Source organism: Scophthalmus maximus, chromosome 9, assembly GCF_022379125.1.
Source record: "Scophthalmus maximus strain ysfricsl-2021 chromosome 9, ASM2237912v1, whole genome shotgun sequence".
In the NCBI taxonomy this organism is placed as follows: domain Eukaryota; kingdom Metazoa; phylum Chordata; class Actinopteri; order Pleuronectiformes; family Scophthalmidae; genus Scophthalmus; species Scophthalmus maximus.
Genome location: NC_061523.1, coordinates 10,956,824 through 10,977,218, shown reverse-complemented (window position 1 = coordinate 10,977,218; position 20,395 = coordinate 10,956,824). Strand labels below are relative to the sequence as shown.

The following is a 20,395-nucleotide window of genomic DNA, read 5'->3' as shown; positions in this document are numbered from 1 at the left end:
ATTATCATTGCTAAAGTGTTATATCCTAATGGAAATGGAAAGAAAATCTCCTAATTTTAAAGTAAAATATGTATAATAATAGGAGGTAGAGGGTTCAAGAATACCATACAGAAAACAATACCCTATGACCAAAACTAGAATAATATGAAAGCCAAGCTTAAAACATCAACACATCACATCAACTGAAAAACATCAGGATAATACACAAATGAAAGGGCATCAACAGTATAACATAACATGGTGTCTTAAAACATAAATAAAAAAACAACCCCATTAAGAACTAAACTGACAACTTGGCAGGTAATTTTTTTTTAATTGAATTAACAGAGTATGAAATTTGCAGGTCTTAGTCTTTACACACTTCTTAAGCACACCCATCTGCATGGAAAAACTACAGTTCAACCAAGTTGGTTGAGGCAAACCCACTGGTGCATCGATCAGTCTGGAAAAGGGTTGTAAATATGATCCTGATACTGATTCTGAACTGTTCCAAAAATTATACTTGTTGTTTTGTGACCAAGATGAGTCCACTTAACTGCAAATGTCTGGTTCAAAAACTAGTAAAATGTAAAATGCTAATATAACATTTTAATATTTCTGGTGTTAATATTTGTTATGTCTTGATTATCCTAATAGTGTGTTGTGTTGCCTTCTTCCTCAGGGCTGATTGTCTTAGCTGCCATTACACCTGAATCATCATTGGACTCAGGCCATGAGACAAACTCCTCAGAATTGACAGATGTTTCTGAGATGGTGTCGGCTATGAAGCAGAACCAGAACCAGGCCTACCTGCTGGCTCACCATATCAACAAGGAACGTATTCTCTGCCGTCGAGATTTTCCCCTGGCTATCCCTGGGTGCACGGCAAAAACCATAGGAACGGGGGCCTTCTCTGTGGGTCAGATTCGTTCTGGCTGTCCACCCAAGCAAGTAATCCTCAGCAAGACTGTTCCCTTTAAAGTAAGTTCCAGTCAAGACTCAGCAATACTCAGTGTAGTGACAGAGCAAGAGGGCAAACAAAATACTACTAAGACTGAGCAGAAAGCAGAAATGAAAGAGTCCACCAAAGCAAACACCCCTGATCCCCCTTCTAAGTCACCCGAAGAACTTAAAGTGTCTGATGCTTCACTGACAGCTCAAGTTAGTAAAGACAAGAAGATAACAAATTCATCTGAGGAGACACTATGCGAAAATCTTTCTGAGGGTATAAAGGGGAAGACAACAGCGCCTCTTAATACAGACCCAAGCAACAAAGCCTTACCAATCCTCTTGCCTGTGGACAGAACTGCCTCTGCCAAGATTTCCCCCACAAAAATGTGCCACGATGCCGAAACTGCCTCTAGTGAGACCATTAAGCCTTCATGCTCTACAGAACTTCTGCCAGTTGACGACCTTTTCTGCACATGCCCAGTGAAACAGGAGTCAGGGCCACAACCAAGACTGAAAGACCCACAGATTCAGAAGGTAGTGGTGTTTCAATCCTCCTCCCCCACAGATGAAGAACGTCTTCGGGCCAAAGGCCTCCAGCTGGCTAGCAGCAAAGAAAATGCAGTAAGAGTAGGAGCAGATCCCAGTTTGGCAAAACCCTGCCCTCAAATACAAACCAAGTACTCCCCCCGTTTGCCTATTAAAGCAGAGAGAGAAGAAGCAGCTGAAAGCAAGACTGACGTTTCACAGGGCAAATCCCACCCTGAGTCACAGAAATGCCCCATGAAATCCTTCCCTATATTAGATGATCCAACAACCCCTAGCCCATCTGTAGAACTGGTATCCACTCTCCCAGCCAGAGAATCAAAGAAGCAAAGCAATGGTAAGGGGAAGTCCCAGCGCAGCGCCCCTTTCTTGAGCTTTAGAAACCTTCTTTCAGCTACGTTTCCAGCAAGAATGCGAAGAGAAACAGATGAGCGAAGGGCTCAGTTGCAGAAAGTCCGCCAATATGAGCTGGAGTTTTTAGAGGAGCTGCTGAAACCCAAGTCATCCCAGGGAGAATTTTTGCCCCCGGGATCCTCACCTGTGCCCTCAGGGACTCCTTGTGCCTGCCAGCTTCGCACCAGCCCCGTCTTAAAGGCACCAGGTATCTCCAGGGAGCAGAGACGCAGCTGTGACTGTAAAAGAATGTGTAGGGGCATGCGACTTCCTGACACACCAGTAGGCTCAACAACAGAGACACCACACCGAGGAAGAGAGAGAACTATCTCAAAGACTCCTCCAGCAGTCTCCAAAGCCCATCACACCCAAGGTGCTACAAGGAGACCTCAGACCTTAGAGATTAAGACCACACGAATACGCTCTACCAGCCTTGAGTCAAGAGAGCCAAGAGGAGAGCAGGGCACCTGCTTGCCCACCTGTACTTCTCAAACAGATTGTATGGGAGCTCCACAATACAAGAAGCTCCAGAGGCGATACAGCATTGGAGAACTGGATAATAGCACTAGTGCACCTGTGTATGCTGAGGTGAAGCCTAAAGCCAAGAGTCTAGAGAAGGAGATGGAGAGAGTGAGGGCCACAGGACTAAGGCTCCCCACCCCAGTAGAGCCAGTCCACACTCAGTCTCACCAGATAGAGGGGAAGGGGAAAAAGGGTGTGTTTTTTATTCAGGGAGAAGAGCTACTTTGTGAAGGTAAAGAGGTGACTGGTGAGGTGCTGCTGACCTTACCAAGTGAAGACAGTGATGACAAGGATAAATGCTGTTCATTCTGTTTCTGCTACAGGAAGTGTGAGGCAGCAGATGAAAGCAGTGAGAAGGATGAACTCTCATACTCCATACCCCTTCAGGTCCTTCCAGGAATGGAGTTAGACTCAAATACCTTTCCTGTAGTAAGCAAAACATTGCAGGTTCTTAATGCAGAGGACTGCAGTGGGGAGGAAGAGGAGGAGGAGGAGGAAGAGGAGGAGCCACAGACACAGGAGATTGACCTAAGAGCCTGTAGTACACTAGAGGGGAGCCTGGCACGGGTACAGGCTCTACAAGGAAAAACATTCAGCTTACCTGACGGTTTTCTAAATGCCCAATTGGATGCTAATGAGTTGCTAGCTATCCTTCGTCAGTGTGCTAACACCCCACAAGCTGAGGGAGAGGCCCGTCTCCAGCCCTCACATATTGCAGAGTACAAACAGGAGCTGGCTGTGCGCTTCAAAGAATTCAGAGCATCTTGTCGACGAGTGGCAAGTGTTGAAAAAAGCCCAACACGTATGCTTGCTGTTGTCTCAGCTAGCTTTCAAGTATTGTGTGAACTTACTCAAACCTTCATTAAATTGGTCAGAGGGGTTCGATCAGAGGCCCAAAGGCTGCAGCTGTTGAGAAAAGTTGAGGAAGTAGCTATCAACTACACTTTGCTTCTGCGGGCAGCAGAAGAATCAATGGGACACTCAAGCAGCCTGCCAACAAAGACAATGAGCCCTCAAGTTTCCGCCAACACCAATAACATGAGCTCCCTTACTCGACCAATCAAAACTCTGCCTCCCCAGTAAAAATAATTCTGGCAGGAATGTAATCACAACAGTCCAGAATGTGGCTGGCTACTCTATCCAAATTCATTATTTATTCATTGTTTACATTTTTTTACAAGACGTGCAATGAATCATCCTCAGTAAAAATTACAATGCAGCTGTTCCATCCCATGTTTACAGGCCCTGAGGTAGCCTTGTGGATCTTGTTTTGAAATCTAAAGATACACCAAACTAATGCACAATGGAATAAGAACTCTATGACAGACTGGGTGATACAGGGCTAATCACCACATATTAATATTCACAATATAAATAAGTCATTAAATTAATATTTTATATGTAATGTATATTTGAGTTGAGTCTACTTAGCAAATAATTTTGTGAAGAAAAAAAGGTTAAGAATATATTTGAAATGTACTAAGTTAAGAGAACTATAACAAATCATCAGAAATATGTGTATGCACTGGATAAAAATATATCAGAGATCTCGTCAAGTAGCGACTTCTGTAAATGGCGTAGTCCAAAGCGTTGGTTGGTTAGATGGTAATGTGTTTGTTTGTTTAAATAACTAACTGTTGTAACACAAAATGGAGATCTCTGTTGGCTATGTTAACAGTGTCTGGCATACTGATACAAGAGTCATAGTGCAAGTGACAGTGTTTGAAAATTAAAACCACTGAAAGACAAGTATGAAATACAAAAATATACTGACTGACTGACAAGCCCTTTCTCTCTCTATAACTGTGCAGGTATGAAACTCACCTGCTGGGGGCAGACAATGTAGCAGAGACCCAAGTCACAGTCCACTGTACAGTAAAGAGTGTTGTTACCTCACTCAACTGAAGAGGAGTACCCACACTGTACCTAATAATGCACATAGTGTATTTTACACCAACACTGATCAATAGCTCACTTGCATCTCACATTGTGAATCATAGTTTTAGACATAGCCACCCACTTGCAAGTGACTACACGTATCGCTAGGATTTTGCACAACATCTCAAAGTCGCTCTGAAGTTGAAATGTATGTATTTTAATGTTTAATTCAGCATTTTTTTTATTCATTCTGCTGCTGAAAAACTCACTTGAGGGCACACCACCAGTTTTACATAATTCATCTCCTCAAGGCTATAGCTTATTCATTTCAAAAGACCATTTGTTTTTATTCAGGTTTTCAGAAACAAAATGATCAAATTTGCTTTCTATGTGCTGTTATACATTGTGCAATCTAGCAAATATATAAGAAACACACAAAGTAGTTTTCTATGTATTTTAATAAAACTAACACATCTGTTTCCTGTCTGAAATCTCCTTTGTGTCTCATCCTCTTGTTATTCCTGGAAATTAATCACAGATGCTTTATAATTGTGCTGGCCTTACATGTAAACTGGACATACTGTTTAAAAAAAGTGCTGTGAAACCAAATTAATAGTGGCAACAGGGCTGCCATAGTACTAAAGCAAAAATTCCGTATTGCTCTGTGTTGCAAAAAACGAATGGGTCACTCCTTTGGAATTATATTTGTCTTTTTTAAATATTGTGTATGAGGTAAACATCCACCCTGACACATGGTATTTAACTTAATCATCTTTGAATCATGTTTTTTTTTAAAGTTTAATGATAAGAAACTAATTCCATGATGCTTAATGCCTTACAGTATAAATACTGTAGTTTAACACAAACCTACAAATCAATAGTGGTGTTCATTTAACTGTACATAATATTTTATATCCAGATTACCCAGTTATAATAAGTTAGTAACTTTCAATATCAAAAGGAAATCAGGATATCAGCTTTGTTGCAATTCTTTTCTTGGTTTCACTACACATTTGTGGTGTTGACGAGCACTCTCATTTAACAGTTTTTCCTTAGCTGTTGATGTGGCACTTTCCATAACCATACCCAGTGTTCTCTCTTTCACTATACTGCATGTTTTCCCTTACGTATTTGACTTTCAGGGCCAGATACTTTGACCATTGAAGAGGATGATACCGTTTGTTAAGATCATTCTCCAATTTTAAAGTGGAAAACAGGAAAAAATTAGAGGCTGTGGTAGCAACATGTTAATGTTTTGCAAATGATATTTGGTATGGAAATGTATTATTCTACACTGTTATGTAAATAATAAGATAGAATATTTGAGAGACTAAGAAAAACTTTTAAAACATTAAGATTTATTCAAACTGTATTTTGTAAAAAGGACAAGATAAAACATGTCTGTTAGGTAATTATTTATAGTAGTAATGTAACATAGACACTAATAGCAAAACATATATTTTAAAGGGTATATTATGAGTATAAAGCATGAGACATGTTTATTTTTATAAACCAAAATATCAGACAGTGCTCTCTCATCAGCACTTGACCATTTTAACATTACAATAAACATTTTCTGTGGTTGTCATTGTTGCATTGCTTTGCAATACTGTGTGGATTTGTCTGTTTCATTCACATGATGAGCCCGCCATGGCTTAATCCATTGTTTCTTTATGTGCACCTGTTCATTCCTGTTTTTATTTACTGTCAATGATCTTGTCGTCACTGTGGTCTTCTGTCTGTGTACAAAGTTAACTCATGTTTTAAGAGCAATAAAGTATATTATATAAACTCTTTCAGAGAATTTGGAAATGACATTGCATGCAGAGAACTTGTGGTAGTGTCAGGGTGTCCATAAGAAATGACTTCAAACAAACGGCATCACATCAGCAGGATCTTGCTGCAGCATTTGCCTCATTCATTTGCCTTTGGGAAAAACTAATACTGACTCAACAGTGAAAATGTCACTGCTTTGATACAACACCTATGGTTGACAATACAGGTTTTGTGTTGCTTCCAGTTAAGACAGCTTTATTCAAAATGGGATTTCCTGTGTTGTTTGTATTGGTGCTAAACATTAGGAAATAAGATTGCATCTTAAACCACCACTAGCCAGAGTACCCTTTTGCCTAAAACACTGCAGTGAGCTCATGTTGAGTTACAAAACTGACAACAACAAAGATAATCCAGTCAAAATATAACTGTTTGTGGATGTTAAAGATCTTCAGTAAAACACACACACACACACACACACACACACACACACACACACACACACACACACACACACACACACACACACACACACACACACACACACACACACACACACACACACACACACACACACACACACACACACACACCTTTACAAACTGGTCAAACCTCAACATACAATAGTATGCCACTGCAATAGTTATTAGTTCATGCACAGTAGACATTTTCACGTTATAGTTGGAAAAATCAATTCATGATGGCTGAATACCATTTAGCTGCTTCAGTTTCATGGTCATGGTATCGCTCATGCTAGCTTACTTTCATGGCTTATAGGGAAACTAGAATAAATCAGAGCAAGTGTTAATATTCTTTCTGAACGCATGTGCTTTATTTATTATATCAACAAACCTGTAATGTTAAATTAGCAGTGCTGTCCCTTTAATATATTTTTCATTCTTACTGCTTTAAGACTCTGTAGGCTATTATGGCGCTGCACTTCTGTTACAGCTCGTCCTGTTTTTGTTGTTGTAGCTAGTTCACTGCCCTGAGGTCCTGAAGGGAAGGAATGCAAAATAACTTTACTTTGAAGACAATAAACTTGTTTTAACTAAACTTGTTTTTAAATTGTCAATTAGAGGTGATAACATGTAAAATAAAGTAAAATACGGAAAGAGATTCTGTCTGGAATCAAATAATCTCTATTGAATTCAAATGAAGCTCTAGTATTAATGAGTCTATGTATTTATTTAGTGTGATAAACTCTTGTTCTATTCATTAGAAACTGTTTTAAAAGTGGACAAGAAACGTCTGGAAGAGCATGAGCTCAACAGCCCAGGGAAGTGAAAACCCATTCATATTCTTAATCAACATTTTGATTATTATTATTACATAACCACCCATGGTAGACTTACCACGAGCTATGTGGTTGTGAAACGGTGGTATATGCAACCTGTAGAAGCCACAAGTCCACATGATATCAACCTTGTTTTAAGAAAAAAATGTTTTATTGGCGATATCATTTATAAGTACTACACTGCCCACAATCCTAAAGTGTAACATCGACGAGGATGAGTAGTTCCTTCACTGAAGCGCACAGCCTTTACCTTTGCCTTTTATCTGTTTTTAATTTCTCCAAATAAAATATTTCATGGTGACAATTCATCTTGTGGTCTATTTACATAATGATTTTATTAAAGTCAATGGAGTGAGTGAAGTTGGATATTCACTTCCGGGGCCGTCCTAAAGTGGGCAGCCACTGTTGAGCTCAACATTTGCTGCACTTCATTTTTGGTCCCGTTTCTCTAAACTATTTTGTCCCAGTCAGCATTCTGTAGAATGACGATTGTTTGGTTTTTCCCAGTGATCTGATTGGTCAGTAGTTGAACCGGTGACTGGCTTGAATGTCTTATCTCGGACTCCACCTGCTCCGGAGCAGCTTAGCCGTTCAGTTCAAGTTAGCTTGGTGATTCAGCCCGCGAAGAAGAGAACCAGCTTTGTAGGACGGAACACCCAGAGTAAAACCTGAAGTTACCTTGAAAGCGGCAAATCTTGCTTCGCAGCACTGGCCCTCCGCAACGTACTGCAGCTCATACCTATCGCACTACAACACACAGCAGTACACCTCATCGAGGGCGCGACAAGCTCCCACACAAAGCTAAAGTGAAAACCCTCTCATTTATTTGACGCCGGCCCTGGCGCTTTGGTGTCACGTGTAACATCACTGCTGACTTGACGTCATCACGGCTGACTTGACGTCATCACGGCGGGACGTGAGTGAGCGCGTGCACGCCCCTCCGCGAAGAAGAACAGCCGCCGTGCGGGACATAATGGTGGATAGGTAGGAAACACGCTGTCGCTCCAGAGTAGCCTCGCCTGACTGTTGCTCGACTTCCAGCGGCCGCCGCGGACTCCCGGACCCTCGGACTCCCCTGGGTCGACAGCTGCTCGCACTGAAACGACGCCCTGGACCGCAACAAAATGCCGAACATCAAAATATTCAGCGGGAGCTCACATCCGGACCTGTCGCAGAAAATAGCCGACCGCCTCGGTCTCGAGCTGGGGAAGGTTGTCACGAAGAAATTCAGCAACCAGGAAACGTGGTGAGTAGTTATTATGTGTCGCGGCCGCCGCGTGCGCAGATGCTGTGGACTGGCGACGTGTCTCTAATGAGGAACGTGGTGCCGCGCGGTCTCGACGGGAACTTGTAGTCAACGCATGGCGGAGAAGTCGTGCTAACAGGCAGCCTGCCGATGCTGAGCGATCGATCCGCCGCGAGACCGTGCGTTCATAGGCCGAAATTCACATTTCACATGACTGACATTTTCTGACTCGGCGTCCTCAGGTTAACCCTCGAGCAGATCACGTCGCACGAAGACACAGGCCATTGTTCACTGTCTGTCTCATCTGTCTCTCGCCTGCCGGGCGCGTTGGCACTAAGCGCGGTTTGTCTTGTGGCCTCTGTGCAGTGTGGAGATCGGGGAGAGCGTTCGCGGGGAGGATGTCTACATCGTGCAGAGTGGCTGTGGCGAGATCAATGACAATTTGATGGAGTTGCTGATCATGATCAACGCCTGCAAGATTGCCTCGGCCTCCAGGGTGACTGCTGTCATCCCCTGCTTCCCCTACGCCCGGCAAGACAAGAAGGACAAGGTGGGGGTGAGGGATATCTGTCTAAATACTTCTGTCATGCCATTTGCCATCAATCAATCACGAGGAGAGGCCTGCAGCCATGTCGATCAACCAATCATGACAAGGCATATTTTCTTAATTTCTTTTTTTGTTTGTTCGTCCTTTCCCCTGTTCTTTATGCTTTGATGAATCAACTGCAATTGCCATCTCATTCTTACCTGTGTGTGTGTGTGTGTGTGTGTGTGTGTGTGTGTGTGTGTGTGTGTGTGTGTGTGTGTGTGTGTGTGTGTGTGTGTGTGTGTGAGACACACCTAAAAGAGGTCTGACTGTGTTGTGTTTACTTGCATTCCAATATTTCAATCATATTGCATGAAATTAATGTTTTGCATGTTTAAAATGAATCAGTAGCACAAGGAGATCATTTGATCGTGTGATGTTGAACAAAATATTGTCTCATTAAAAACTGATGTCTGGAGTCGGTTATCGCTATTCTTAATTGTCAGGCTCTCAGTTTAGTGTTATTTTTAGAAACGAACCATGCTTGCCAGTTCACTCATTCCATGTGACTGAAGAGATCTATTTTCATTGCAGAGCCGTGCTCCCATCTCTGCCAAGTTGGTGGCCAACATGTTGTCAGTGTCGGGCGCTGACCATATCATCACCATGGACTTGCACGCCTCACAGATACAGGTGAGCAACACTAAAGTGCATCACCGTCTTGCCAGTAATCAATCCTTAGGTCCATATTTCCACTTGCATTCTAAACCCTGTTGTGTCTCATTTTGGAGAACCACCTAGCCTTACATTTACACACTATATATGTCAACAAAGACAGATGAGCCAGAAGGTAGTAGGTGTTCAGCTCCTGTTTACCCAGTCGGTTTAACCTGTATTTTCTTTCTTTTTTTCCCGCAGGGATTCTTTGATATCCCAGTTGATAACTTGTTTGCAGAGCCAGCTGTGCTGAAATGGATTAGAGAGAACATCGTTGAATGGAAAAACTGTACCATTGTCTCACCTGATGCAGGAGGAGCCAAGAGGTATGTGTGCAAGGGCCACTTACCCTAGTTATTTCCCCCCTTCTACGTAGCTTACCCTCCCCATATCTCTGCTGAAATTCACTCTAGATTGACGTGACTTATCTCAGACCGGGCTCTAATTTGACTTTGACATGCACACCAGCTCAGACTAATGGACGAAAAACTTTTCCTTGCAGGGTCACCTCAATAGCTGACCGGCTGAATGTGGATTTTGCTCTTATTCACAAGGAGAGGAAAAAAGCAAACGAGGTAGACCGCATGGTCCTTGTAGGAGACGTGACGGATCGGGTCGCCATTCTAGTGGATGACATGGCTGACACATGTGGTACAATCTGCCATGCTGCTGACAAGTAAGCCCTTTACATTTTTATTAAACAGCCAAACTAAACAGCCTAACAAAAGACATGACCACAGTCAGGGGGACGACTGTGGTTACTATTACTATTCTACTAAGAGATCATTACTGAATTCCATAGTGCGAGCTCTGTTCCAGGATTACATCCAAGGATGTGGAGATCTGTATCTGCAACTCTTTTTGTCCCCTCAGACTAATTTCTGCTGGTGCCACCAAGGTGTATGCCATCCTCACTCATGGCATTTTCTCTGGCCCAGCTATCTCACGCATCAACAACGCCTGCTTTGAAGCGGTGGTGGTCACCAATACTATCCCTCAGGAGGAGAAGATGAAACACTGTCCCAAAATACAGGTCAGGATACAGCATGTACCTTGGTCATAGGTAAAGTTGCAACAGGTTATTTACCTCCGCCAAGGAGGTCATGTTTGCATTGCAGTTTGTCTGTCTCCAGAATTATTCAGAAACTGTTGAAGTGATTTTCATATAATTTTTTTATTAAAGGCATTTAACTATTTTACGCTTTTTTAGATTTGATACATGAGGACTTTTAGGCTACGTCCACATTGCTAGATTTTGAGTTTTAAAAGGCATCACCACTGCTATTCTTATGCCTGCCCTCCACACTACTTGGGATTTTTCGACCACCTAAAACGGAGGAGTTTGGAAACACTGCCACATTGCCCAGCGCTGTAGTATTGACGGGCTGTTTGAAAATGATGACGCCGTCACCAACATTCGCTGCTTAGTAGTCACAACTTGACTACCAGCAGTAAAGGCAAAACTTTGGAAACATTTACTCTCAGTAACTCTTACACCTCGTCGACAGCCATATAAAAGAAATCCAGAGCTGGTGAAGTATGAACCACTGCAGAGTCTGATTCGCTGGTGAGCTTTTGGTTCTTCTCCAGGCTCCTTTCATTTCTGTCCTCCCCGTCCTAGACACGTGGGCACGTCCGTCTGATCTAGGATTAGAATAGGATATACAGCACCATGTCATATCTGATGGAGAGGGACCGGGTGACCTGCATGACTCTGCAAACAACTTCTGGCATCCCCTCTTGTGGACAGAACACTTTGGAGCTGGGTGTCTCTGGTGCTTCACTCTCAGTATCTTGGCATAGTCTTGTGCCAGGCTGAGGACTTTAGGATGTCTGTGGGTTGCAGTCGACTTGAATCAGAACCTAAACAGAAACCTAAGCTTTACTGTTCCACTTGTTTCATTAGGGACAGGTTGGTGTGACACGAGCAGACTTGAAGGTGCAGTGGTGGGGTGTCTGTCTGTTTCTCAGTAACTCACCGTCCTCCAAAATGAGGTTGATGTCTACAGCAGTCACCTTTTTTTCTGTTGAAGCTTAGTCTGAAAGCTCATATTGCTCCTGTGTTGTCAAAAACTATTAAACACATCAGTGAGTGGGTGACACTCCTTTATTAATTTGAATGGGGGAAGTCTGGAAGCAGGACTACTTAAAAACTACTCAACCAGTTTCGATGACATTTTGGAGGACTGGGGGCTTTTTTCTGTCAGAAGAGCTGCCAAAGGATATTTTGGGATTGAATTTTAGTTTTTCGAAGTCAAAACTAAAATAATGTATTTGGATAAAATTTGGAAGTAGTTAAAAAGGAAATAAACATACAAATACATTTTATAAGCTATTATTTTGGTCAAGCTGTTGTTATTATTTTATAGAAGACTTGCATTATGTCTTAACAGTCCAGTTTCTAACTTCCCATCTTCTCTGCCTTGACAGGTTATTGACATCTCCATGATCCTTGCAGAGGCCATCCGCAGAACTCACAACGGCGAGTCTGTGTCGTACCTGTTCAGCCACGTCCCCTTGTAACAAATGCTGTTTACCATCAAATTGTGTGCTGTTACACCAAAAAGAGAAGCGTCCCACCCCCCAACTCCAACACGACCATGAGCGAAGATGTTTTGGCTAGCCATGGGAGGAGGGGAAAAAAGAAGGAATTTACGGTCATGTATCTTACTAACGCTAACACCTCTCACTTCAGTTCCTTCCCCTGTGAGCAGTGTCTCTTTTGTGTCCAGGGCGCCAAAGCAATGGCAAGCTACTAATTTAGGCCAGCATATTTATTTTACATTGATAAATAATTCACAACAAACTTTGTCCGCCATGTAGACAGCGTTTGTCCTGACCATTTCAACTCTACAGGAGTCTTTTCAGCCTGCTGTCAAATAGCTCATATCAATATCCCGACAGGTCCCAGTGGTCAGGAGAAGCATCTGGCTAATAAAGCTGTTACAGTGCTTTTTTTGTTTTGTTACTATGAACGAGTGTAGTTTTTTTTTTTCCCCCATACTGCTCTTGTATCCTCTGCTATTGGAAATTTTATAATGAAGTGAATGTGTACTGAACTAGTTTACAGTGCCACTGAAGTTCCACTCGACCCAGAGTGCCTCAACAGTCTGAAATAAAATGAGTCTTTCCACCAGTCACCAATGGTGTTTTTCTCACTTTTCCCTCAGTGGATGTGGATCTGCCACGTTTGTTAACAGGCTGTAGAAGACATCTTGGTATGGTTCTTTCAGCTCTTGAGGTGATCTCGTTGGGTGGCGTTTGCCCAGTGTCCAGGGTTTCTTTCTATAAACGAGCTGTCTGGTTTTTAGCTTGGGGTCTCCGCCGGCTGGAGCTTCCTTCAGAAATATTCACCTGCTTTTTTTCTCTCTCTCTATCTCTCTCTCTCTCTCTCTCTGTATGTCTGAAGTAAGGATTTGTCATTCATGTGCATATTCCAGATGTTTGTGTTTATGGTTTTCAGTAGGAGGAATGCGCCAGTTATCTGAGGGTGTGTTCTTAATAAAAATGGAATATGTATAAAATCTTTGAAATGGTGTCTGTTTTATTTGTGATAATAATAATAATAAATTTCATTTATAGAGCACTTTTAATTGCTAAAAGCATTCTCGAAGTGCTACAGAGTAGAAACAAGATAAAAGGTTTAAAAAGTAAAAACATCGGTGGAAGAAAAAGTACAAAAATTTAGGGGAATGCTTGTTTTAAAAAGAAAGGTGCTTTGTGGCGCCCTCTGGTGGTCTGGAAGGGAAGTCCACAGGCGAGGAGCGGCTGAGCAGAAGGCTCGATCCCCCATGGTGCGCGGCCTGGTCCTGGAGGGGTGAAGGGTGGAGGTTTTGTTTCCGGAGCGGAGGTTGGTTGAGGAGGTTTGTGGTGATTCGATCTTTCAGGTACGGAGGGGCATTGCTATGGACGCACTGATAGGTGAGTAGGGAGATTTTGTAATCAATCCTGAAATTGATGACGTTCACAGGTTTTATTTCTATAAATGTGTTAATAAGAGCTGATTATTGACAAGTTTTGAAAACAACCAGAAAAATATTTACCATTTAAGGACAATGAAATTACATTCTATGAAATTACATGGTATTTTAAATAGTACGATGTAAAATATTATTAAATACCAGTGGTATTATTTTTTCAGAATCAGCATTTTGGTCATTTCATAAAGGACTCGGTATTGCACCACCACAATGTAATTTCTTAGCGGTATGGAGACATTTAGCCTTTATTTTAGCAAAAATAATGAGTATAATGATAAGAACTGTGTTGGACTGATGATCTTCAGTGTTTCTAAACTGCTGCCGACGGCCTCCTCGACAATGTAAATAAAGTTAATGATGTGATTATTAGTTATTTGCAGTGATATACACAATAAATCAACGTGTCCTCGCGTGTGATCTACGCCTATTCTGAAGGCGAGAAAAGGTTTTGATTGATGGGCGGAACAACCAATCCCAGACCAGATGACGCACACCATCTTGACCAATAGCTATCGTAGAGAAGGCGGGACAACCACAGACACGGTGCACCGGCAGATTCATAGACAATCACATTTGACAGTTATATTTTCGCATAGGACTAGTGACAGGCAGGAAACGAGCCAGACTTGTGTTTTTCTCCTTGCAGTGTTGCGACCGTTTGCTTTCATTTTCCACCAGTGAACCCGAGGGGAAATTATAGTAGATACTTCGCTCCACATTTTCAGTTTTTGTCCCCCGGCGACAGCATATACGAGGTGAGTAATTGTCTCTCTCTATTGTGTTTATGATCACATACCAGGGGTTATGTAAGTGTAATTTATTTTTTGCTGTGACATTTCACCATGTGATCGTTTTATTGATTTTCAGTACCATTATCACTGTCCTGGATCAGTGCAAGCCTAAAAGGATTTGTGATTTAATTCCAGCTCAAGAATGACACAGAGTCCTGACTCTAAACCAGATGAAGGGGGCCCGGGACACTCCATGGTTCGTTTCCATAGCTTCTTGCATGGGGGGACCTCCAGCTTGCTGTCTACCATCCCCACCCTCGTCGTCTTCCCTGTTTACAAGACGGTTTTCCGCCAACAAATCCACAACAACCCAGTTCACCAGGCAGTGGGACAGCTCTACAAGGAGGGTCCTGTGAAGCTCTACAGGGGCGTGGCCCCACCATTACTGATGAGGACTCTGAATGGCACCCTGCTGTTTGGTCTGCAAGACACAATCTTCTGCCAGCTCTCGCTGTCATCCCAAAATATCATCTCCACCTCTGCCCTGCCTGCTCTGGCTGGGTTTGGTGCAGGTGTGGTAGAAGCCGTGGTGTTTACCCCCTTTGAGCGCGTCCAGAATGTGTTGCAGAACGGCCAGAACGACCGTCATCTACCCACCCTGCAGAGTGTTCTTGTCAGATTGAAGGCACAGAGGCCGGCCCTGGGTTACTACAGAGCCTTTCTGCCCATCGCAGCCCGCAACGCTCTAGGCAGCTCCCTCTACTTTGGCCTCAAAGGGCCCGTATACGCTGTTGTTGAGGGACAGGGGCTCTCTCCACTGGCCTCCTCCTTTGTCTCAGGGGCTCTGACCTCCATGGCAATCAGCTTGGCTCTGTACCCACTCTCTGTGCTGGTGGCGAACATGCAGGCGCAGGTGGGAGGGGAGGTGAAAGGGGTCGTGGCTTGTTGGAGGATGCTGTGGAAGTCTCGGCAGCGGAGTGTGACTCTGCTTTACAGAGGAGGATCCCTTGTTATTTTGAGATCGTGCATCACATGGGGAATCACCACTGCTCTCTATGACAGACAGGTGAAACGTTCAGGCTGAGGAGACACAGAGGATAATTCTCTGTATCAAATTGACAGGTTGATAACAGTCTTTTTACATTGTCTTCGATATTTATTTCCCTAGCATGCTCGGTTGCAAATTCCCCAAGAACACATTTCCTCTTTGTGCAGGTGCTTCAACCCGTCTACAGGAGTCCAGCAGGCACAATGACCTGATCCATCATCAGCAAGGCTGAGCCACTGCCAGTGCCCGAGCCCCAGTCTCTGAGATGGTGGGCGAGTATTTATTGTCAGCCAAAGTTGTTTGAGCACTAATACGGTGCTGGTGAATCACAAATCGCCTTGTATTTTTATTGTCTTAAAGGGGTAATTCACCTAAAACTCAAAAGGTGTTTTCAGACATAAACTCATTTATTTTTTAAATTTGCCGAACAAATCCGACGAGCGCAGCAAGAGATTGTCCAATTCAGACGCTTCCACAACAGCATTAACATTTTTGGAACCTTCTGTGGCGTATCAAAAACATGACAATAATTCTGTTCCAGAAAGCAGTAGGGTTTTTTTAAAAGTCATCAACATGTCTACTCACTCACTGTGAATCTTTCAGAGATTTCACATGGGCTCACTTGGACATTTTCCAGAAATCGACTAGGGGGCTAGCAGGAGCAGGTCCAGTAAATGTGCAGAGCTCCGTAGGAGGAGTTCAGGAAAATGTCCAGACTTTAGTGCATGTCTGACAGCAGCATAAGTCCGTTTACAGCCCTACAGCCAGTAAAAGCAGCACTGTGTATAATATCATCTGTAGCTTCGGAGAAACATTTTCTTTCATGGGAATTTAAGATATTACTACCTTTATTATCATAGCAGAAATTAGAAATGACAGGGAATGGGGGTAAAGAAATAGGGTCACTCGCCTGATGTTAATTACATGAGTATCTCAACGTATGCTTGAAGATTTCATTACAGAAAGCCTGCAACGCAGGAAGGGGGTTGGATTTTGTTGTTAACCACATCCACCACAAAATTGATTTTGGTGTGGAAATAAGATCCATCATTTTAAGGGCTGGAGCCTTACCAGGGTCTAAAAGTGGGGATGTAGCAGCCCCTGCTGCTTTATTTTGTCTCTTGCGGGTACCTCAATTACAGGGGAAGTGAAATGCTAAATCACTGGAGTTCCTTTTAAGTTCATGACTGTGCTTGTAAATAAATGTTCAAGGTGTTGGATGAACGGATGGCTGCAAAAAATACATTAAGTTAGGACTCAGGGATCAGCACTGTTAGCTCACAGCAAAATGGTCCTGGGCAAGAATCTGTCAGCCAGTCAGCTTCTTCCCATGTCCACGCTGTCCATGAACATGCAGGTTAGGTTCATTGGAGTGCTACACAGCACTGTGTCGCTCTGTCAACACACATACAAGGTACCCTGTCCCGGTCAAATGAGTCTCTGTGAAAGGAAAATGTCCCCTGTCTGTAACCTCGCCATGTACCTGTAAATCGGCACAGAATAACTTGCCAGAAGTGCATTAATAAAATATTCTTATTATTGACAATTCACTTAAGCTGTTTCTATTGTGTAATTGCTCTCCACATGCTCTTCTGATTTGGATTATCTATTATTTTTGTCTGATCGTGTCATATTATAACCAGTCCACCAGATGGTACTGCGCTAAAAAATGAAGGCATGAAATCATCTATTTCGACAACAGGTGCTCAGAGCGCTGGGGCGAGACCGGACAGCGATGCGCGCTCTGGGAAGCCACACGTCGCGGGTGCGTGTCCAATCGAAGCTCTTCCCGTGGACTCTGGGAGCCAATGAGAGGCAGGGGGCCGCTGTGCGCGCTGTCGTGCAGAAGGGCGTGAGGTCTCTATTTAAACCGTTGGCTGTGTGCGGATGACACCCAGTCTGTGCACTTCGCCCGTAGAGGATACCCACCGCGCACCACCACACCAGGTAAACGAATCCCGAATGCTCTCGGTCTCATCGTACATTAGGAACTACATTAAATCACTGCAGGGACTTCTTTTTTTCTATATCGCAATAGGTTAATATGGCTTGTGCAACATCGCTGGTGTAAAACCCCGCCAATTCTGTCACTGTATTGCTGATTGCTCCGTTATGCTCAACTTTAGGTGTGTGTGTATTGTATTGTATTGTATTGTATTGGAATGCAGACAGACTCTGTGTGCGCGACCTGCTCATCACTGTGAGTGACGAGCGTTTCACCGGACACGTCCCGTGATGTGCAGTGGAATATAAAACTGCACGCTGCCCTGTGGGTGTGGACAGTGTGATAATATAGGCATTGCCACAAAAGCAATCGACGCATCGTGATTCTCCATAACCGCAGTGTTACAAGAAGAATAAACTGTACAGAAAAAAAAACGGGGACTTTCAGCTGTTGTTTTATTTTGTGGGGGGGGGGAAATATGTTTTGTCCTCATTAAACATTTCATTTTCTAATTATGTTGTCCCTTCATGACAGGTTTATTATGTATTATGTTTTATATTTACCTAACCTTTTAAAAAGTCACACGTAAATGCAAATGAATGTACAGCATTTGTCATCGCTCATCCGGTCTCTGTAACTAACAGTACGCTGCTAACATGACACCACATTAGAACTATTTATTCATACATGTTGTTTCTTGTGACTGGGTTACATAATTCTGGAGTTCAGCCAAGAACTGTCTTTTCTAACTGCGGTGTGGCCTGATTTGTGTACATGTATGGGCCTGTACTGCAGACAACATCTTCAGTGATGGAATGATGGGCCGATGTCTTCCCGTGCATTCGTTTCAACATTTTCTGAAACAACAGCTACAATGCACGTTATTGTATATGATTTATAGTATCTGTTATTGTATAGTATTTCTACTGCTACGCTGCATGTGTCAAACATTTTCTGAAGTCAAAATCCATGTTTTCATTTGAATCACCATTTTTGCTCTTTCTCCCACATTTCTCCATTAGAACTATTCCAAAATGAGTGACCAGAGCCCAGTCGTTGACGAGGTCAAACAGTTTAAAAAGGGTGACCTAAAGGGCGTAAAAACAGTGGAAAAAAATATCAGACCAACTGCGGAAGGTGGGTTTCTCAGGGAAAAGAAGTGAGCTCTGAACAAAAATGAATGAACAAGAACTGCAAACACTGCATTACTGATCAACTGGCGGTACACACCCTGCTACCTGAGAGCTCATCCTCGCCACAATTAAAAGGCAACCTGTCCACAAGAAAAGCATAACCACACCTCCATCTTTTTATCACAAGATCTATTTCAGCTTTGTTGTCACCAGACAATGAACAGTGAGGAACAGATGATATACTGCACAGTTAAATGAAGAGGAGTGTTTATGTTTATGGTGCATGTTATCTTAATAACTCTTTAACTGTTCACTTTTATCAAGGCCTGTGTCAAAAACGAGTTCAAATTTGTGGCACTTTTTTAATAAAAGTCACTGAGTTTCTTTATGGAAAATGTAGGATCCTGTGAGTTTGAATTTGATCCCCTGATTTGTGTATCTGCCTTGTGACCACACAGACATTGAACGGGAGAAGAAGGAAAATCAAGAGAAGAAGTGACCAAAACACACCTTCCATGATGATTCCTCTGCTTCACGTCTGCCCTGTTACCTGCTTTTGCTCCAGGGAGGAATCCCTTCCATCATCTCCACCTCTGCCTCTGTTTTCCATGCTGCCATGTTTGTTTGGGTTAGTGTAATGGGAGAAGATCTGTCTGAAAACTCAAGAGAACTGTATTTTATTGTTCTCTTTCCACGCAGTTAAACAACAAGACTGTAAAGACAAAGATATGACAGGGGGGGAAAACACACATGTTACCTGTAATTGGTGCCATTCCAAAAAATAACATATAACATGATATTTTTGTTTAAATAAAAAGCAATGTAAATGTTTTTGTTGAATTGCATTTGTGTATATTTCTTCAAACTGTCCTGCAAACCATCACGTTTTGTTAAGGCATATTTGAACAGATATCATTATGATGTCATCTGAAAATATTATATTTAACCCTTCCCAAACTCAGTTATTGCAACATATTTCCCATATTTCCTGCACAAATCTTAGGGTGGGTACATTAGAGGGTGTAAGACTGATATTTTAGCAGTGTCAATCATATTTACCACTCCCCAATCACATAAATGAATTATTTGTTGTCAGAAATTACAACATTAAAAAAATGCTGAAAATTCTACTTTATAACTTAAAGATTTTCAGTATTATAATGCAAAGGGTTTGAGATAGAATTCATTAAAGTTCTCTCCATGCACAGAACTCAGTATAAAATGGTCGAATTGCACCTTTTCAGCCATCTAGTGTGCATGATAAATGAATAATGCAGATATGAAGATTGTCTTAAATCAAATTCAGTTGCATTGTCCAGTTACTATAGTTCATGAGCATGTACACACAAGCCTCCTCTATCTAGATCTACAACGGGTTCAAGCCTGCAGCAGAAAAGGGAGTGGGTCAGCTGCATGTGTTGCACACTCAAGACTGAACAACATGAAATTCAGATTATGTTGAGAAAGTGGTATTTATTCTGTATTTAGTTTCCATATGCAGGGACTTCATATTTACTGTTTTAATGCAGGTGATCAAAAGCAGCATGTTTACATAAATCATGTGGTCTTGCAGTATAAATCATACTGAAGAGGGATCAATGCATTGCATGCGGAGCAGTGACCGTGCAGGGCGTTTTTTCCCCCCACCGCAAACGATGTGTGGTTGTTCTAGGTGCGGCCATGATTTTCCATCAACGGCTTGCCAAAACATGCTCATAGAGCGGCGTGCAGGT

General features: G+C 42.6%; 3 protein-coding genes and 1 long non-coding RNA gene across 11 annotated transcripts in view; 3 read left to right on the top strand and 1 right to left on the bottom strand.

Annotated features, from left to right (window-relative positions):
- Window positions 1–6,060, top strand: part of frmpd3 (FERM and PDZ domain containing 3) — a 70,888-nt gene extending 64,828 nt beyond the window's left edge. For all 3 annotated transcript variants that reach the window (XM_035649836.2, XM_035649832.2, XM_035649833.2), the window contains one exon: window positions 662–6,060. In XM_035649836.2, coding sequence (XP_035505729.2) covers window positions 662–3,471 — 2,810 coding nt within the window. In that variant the 3' untranslated portion in view covers window positions 3,472–6,060. The remainder of the gene's footprint in view (window positions 1–661) is intronic.
- Window positions 1–8,142, bottom strand: part of LOC118319445 — a 70,891-nt gene extending 62,749 nt beyond the window's left edge. Inside the window, exon 1 of the long non-coding RNA XR_004795990.2 lies at window positions 8,015–8,142. This is a non-coding gene — a long non-coding RNA (uncharacterized LOC118319445). The remainder of the gene's footprint in view (window positions 1–8,014) is intronic.
- A 134-nt stretch (window positions 8,143–8,276) lies between these two features.
- prps1b (phosphoribosyl pyrophosphate synthetase 1B) lies at window positions 8,277–13,358 on the top strand. Of its 2 annotated transcripts, none has more exons than XM_035649837.2 (7): window positions 8,277–8,582; window positions 8,949–9,138; window positions 9,703–9,801; window positions 10,027–10,151; window positions 10,328–10,501; window positions 10,699–10,858; window positions 12,256–13,358. In XM_035649837.2, the coding sequence occupies exons 1-7, from the start codon at window positions 8,461–8,463 to the stop codon at window positions 12,346–12,348; spliced, it is 963 nt and encodes a 320-aa protein (XP_035505730.1). In that variant the 5' UTR covers window positions 8,277–8,460; the 3' UTR covers window positions 12,349–13,358. The 2 variants fall into 2 exon arrangements, with proteins under 2 accessions (XP_035505730.1, XP_035505731.1); XM_035649838.2 differs by having other exon boundaries at window positions 8,279–8,582; window positions 8,949–9,132.
- Window positions 13,359–13,623: 265 nt separating this feature from the next.
- Window positions 13,624–19,493, top strand: LOC118319898 (solute carrier family 25 member 53). 5 transcript variants are annotated; one of them, XR_004796155.2, is made up of 6 exons: window positions 13,624–13,746; window positions 14,484–14,560; window positions 14,732–15,852; window positions 17,287–17,531; window positions 18,552–18,666; window positions 19,121–19,493. XR_004796155.2 is itself a non-coding variant. In XM_035650602.2 (3 exons), exon 2 carries the CDS (start codon window positions 14,739–14,741, stop codon window positions 15,618–15,620), a length of 882 nt encoding a protein of 293 aa, XP_035506495.1. In that variant the 5' UTR covers window positions 13,775–14,560; window positions 14,732–14,738; the 3' UTR covers window positions 15,621–15,658; window positions 15,752–17,130. The 5 variants fall into 5 exon arrangements, 2 of the variants coding, with proteins under 2 accessions (XP_035506495.1, XP_035506494.1); XR_004796153.2 differs by lacking the exon at window positions 13,624–13,746 and having other exon boundaries at window positions 13,775–14,560; window positions 14,732–15,658; window positions 15,752–15,852; XR_004796152.2 differs by lacking the exon at window positions 13,624–13,746 and having other exon boundaries at window positions 13,776–14,560.
- Window positions 19,494–20,395: the final 902 nt, after the last annotated feature.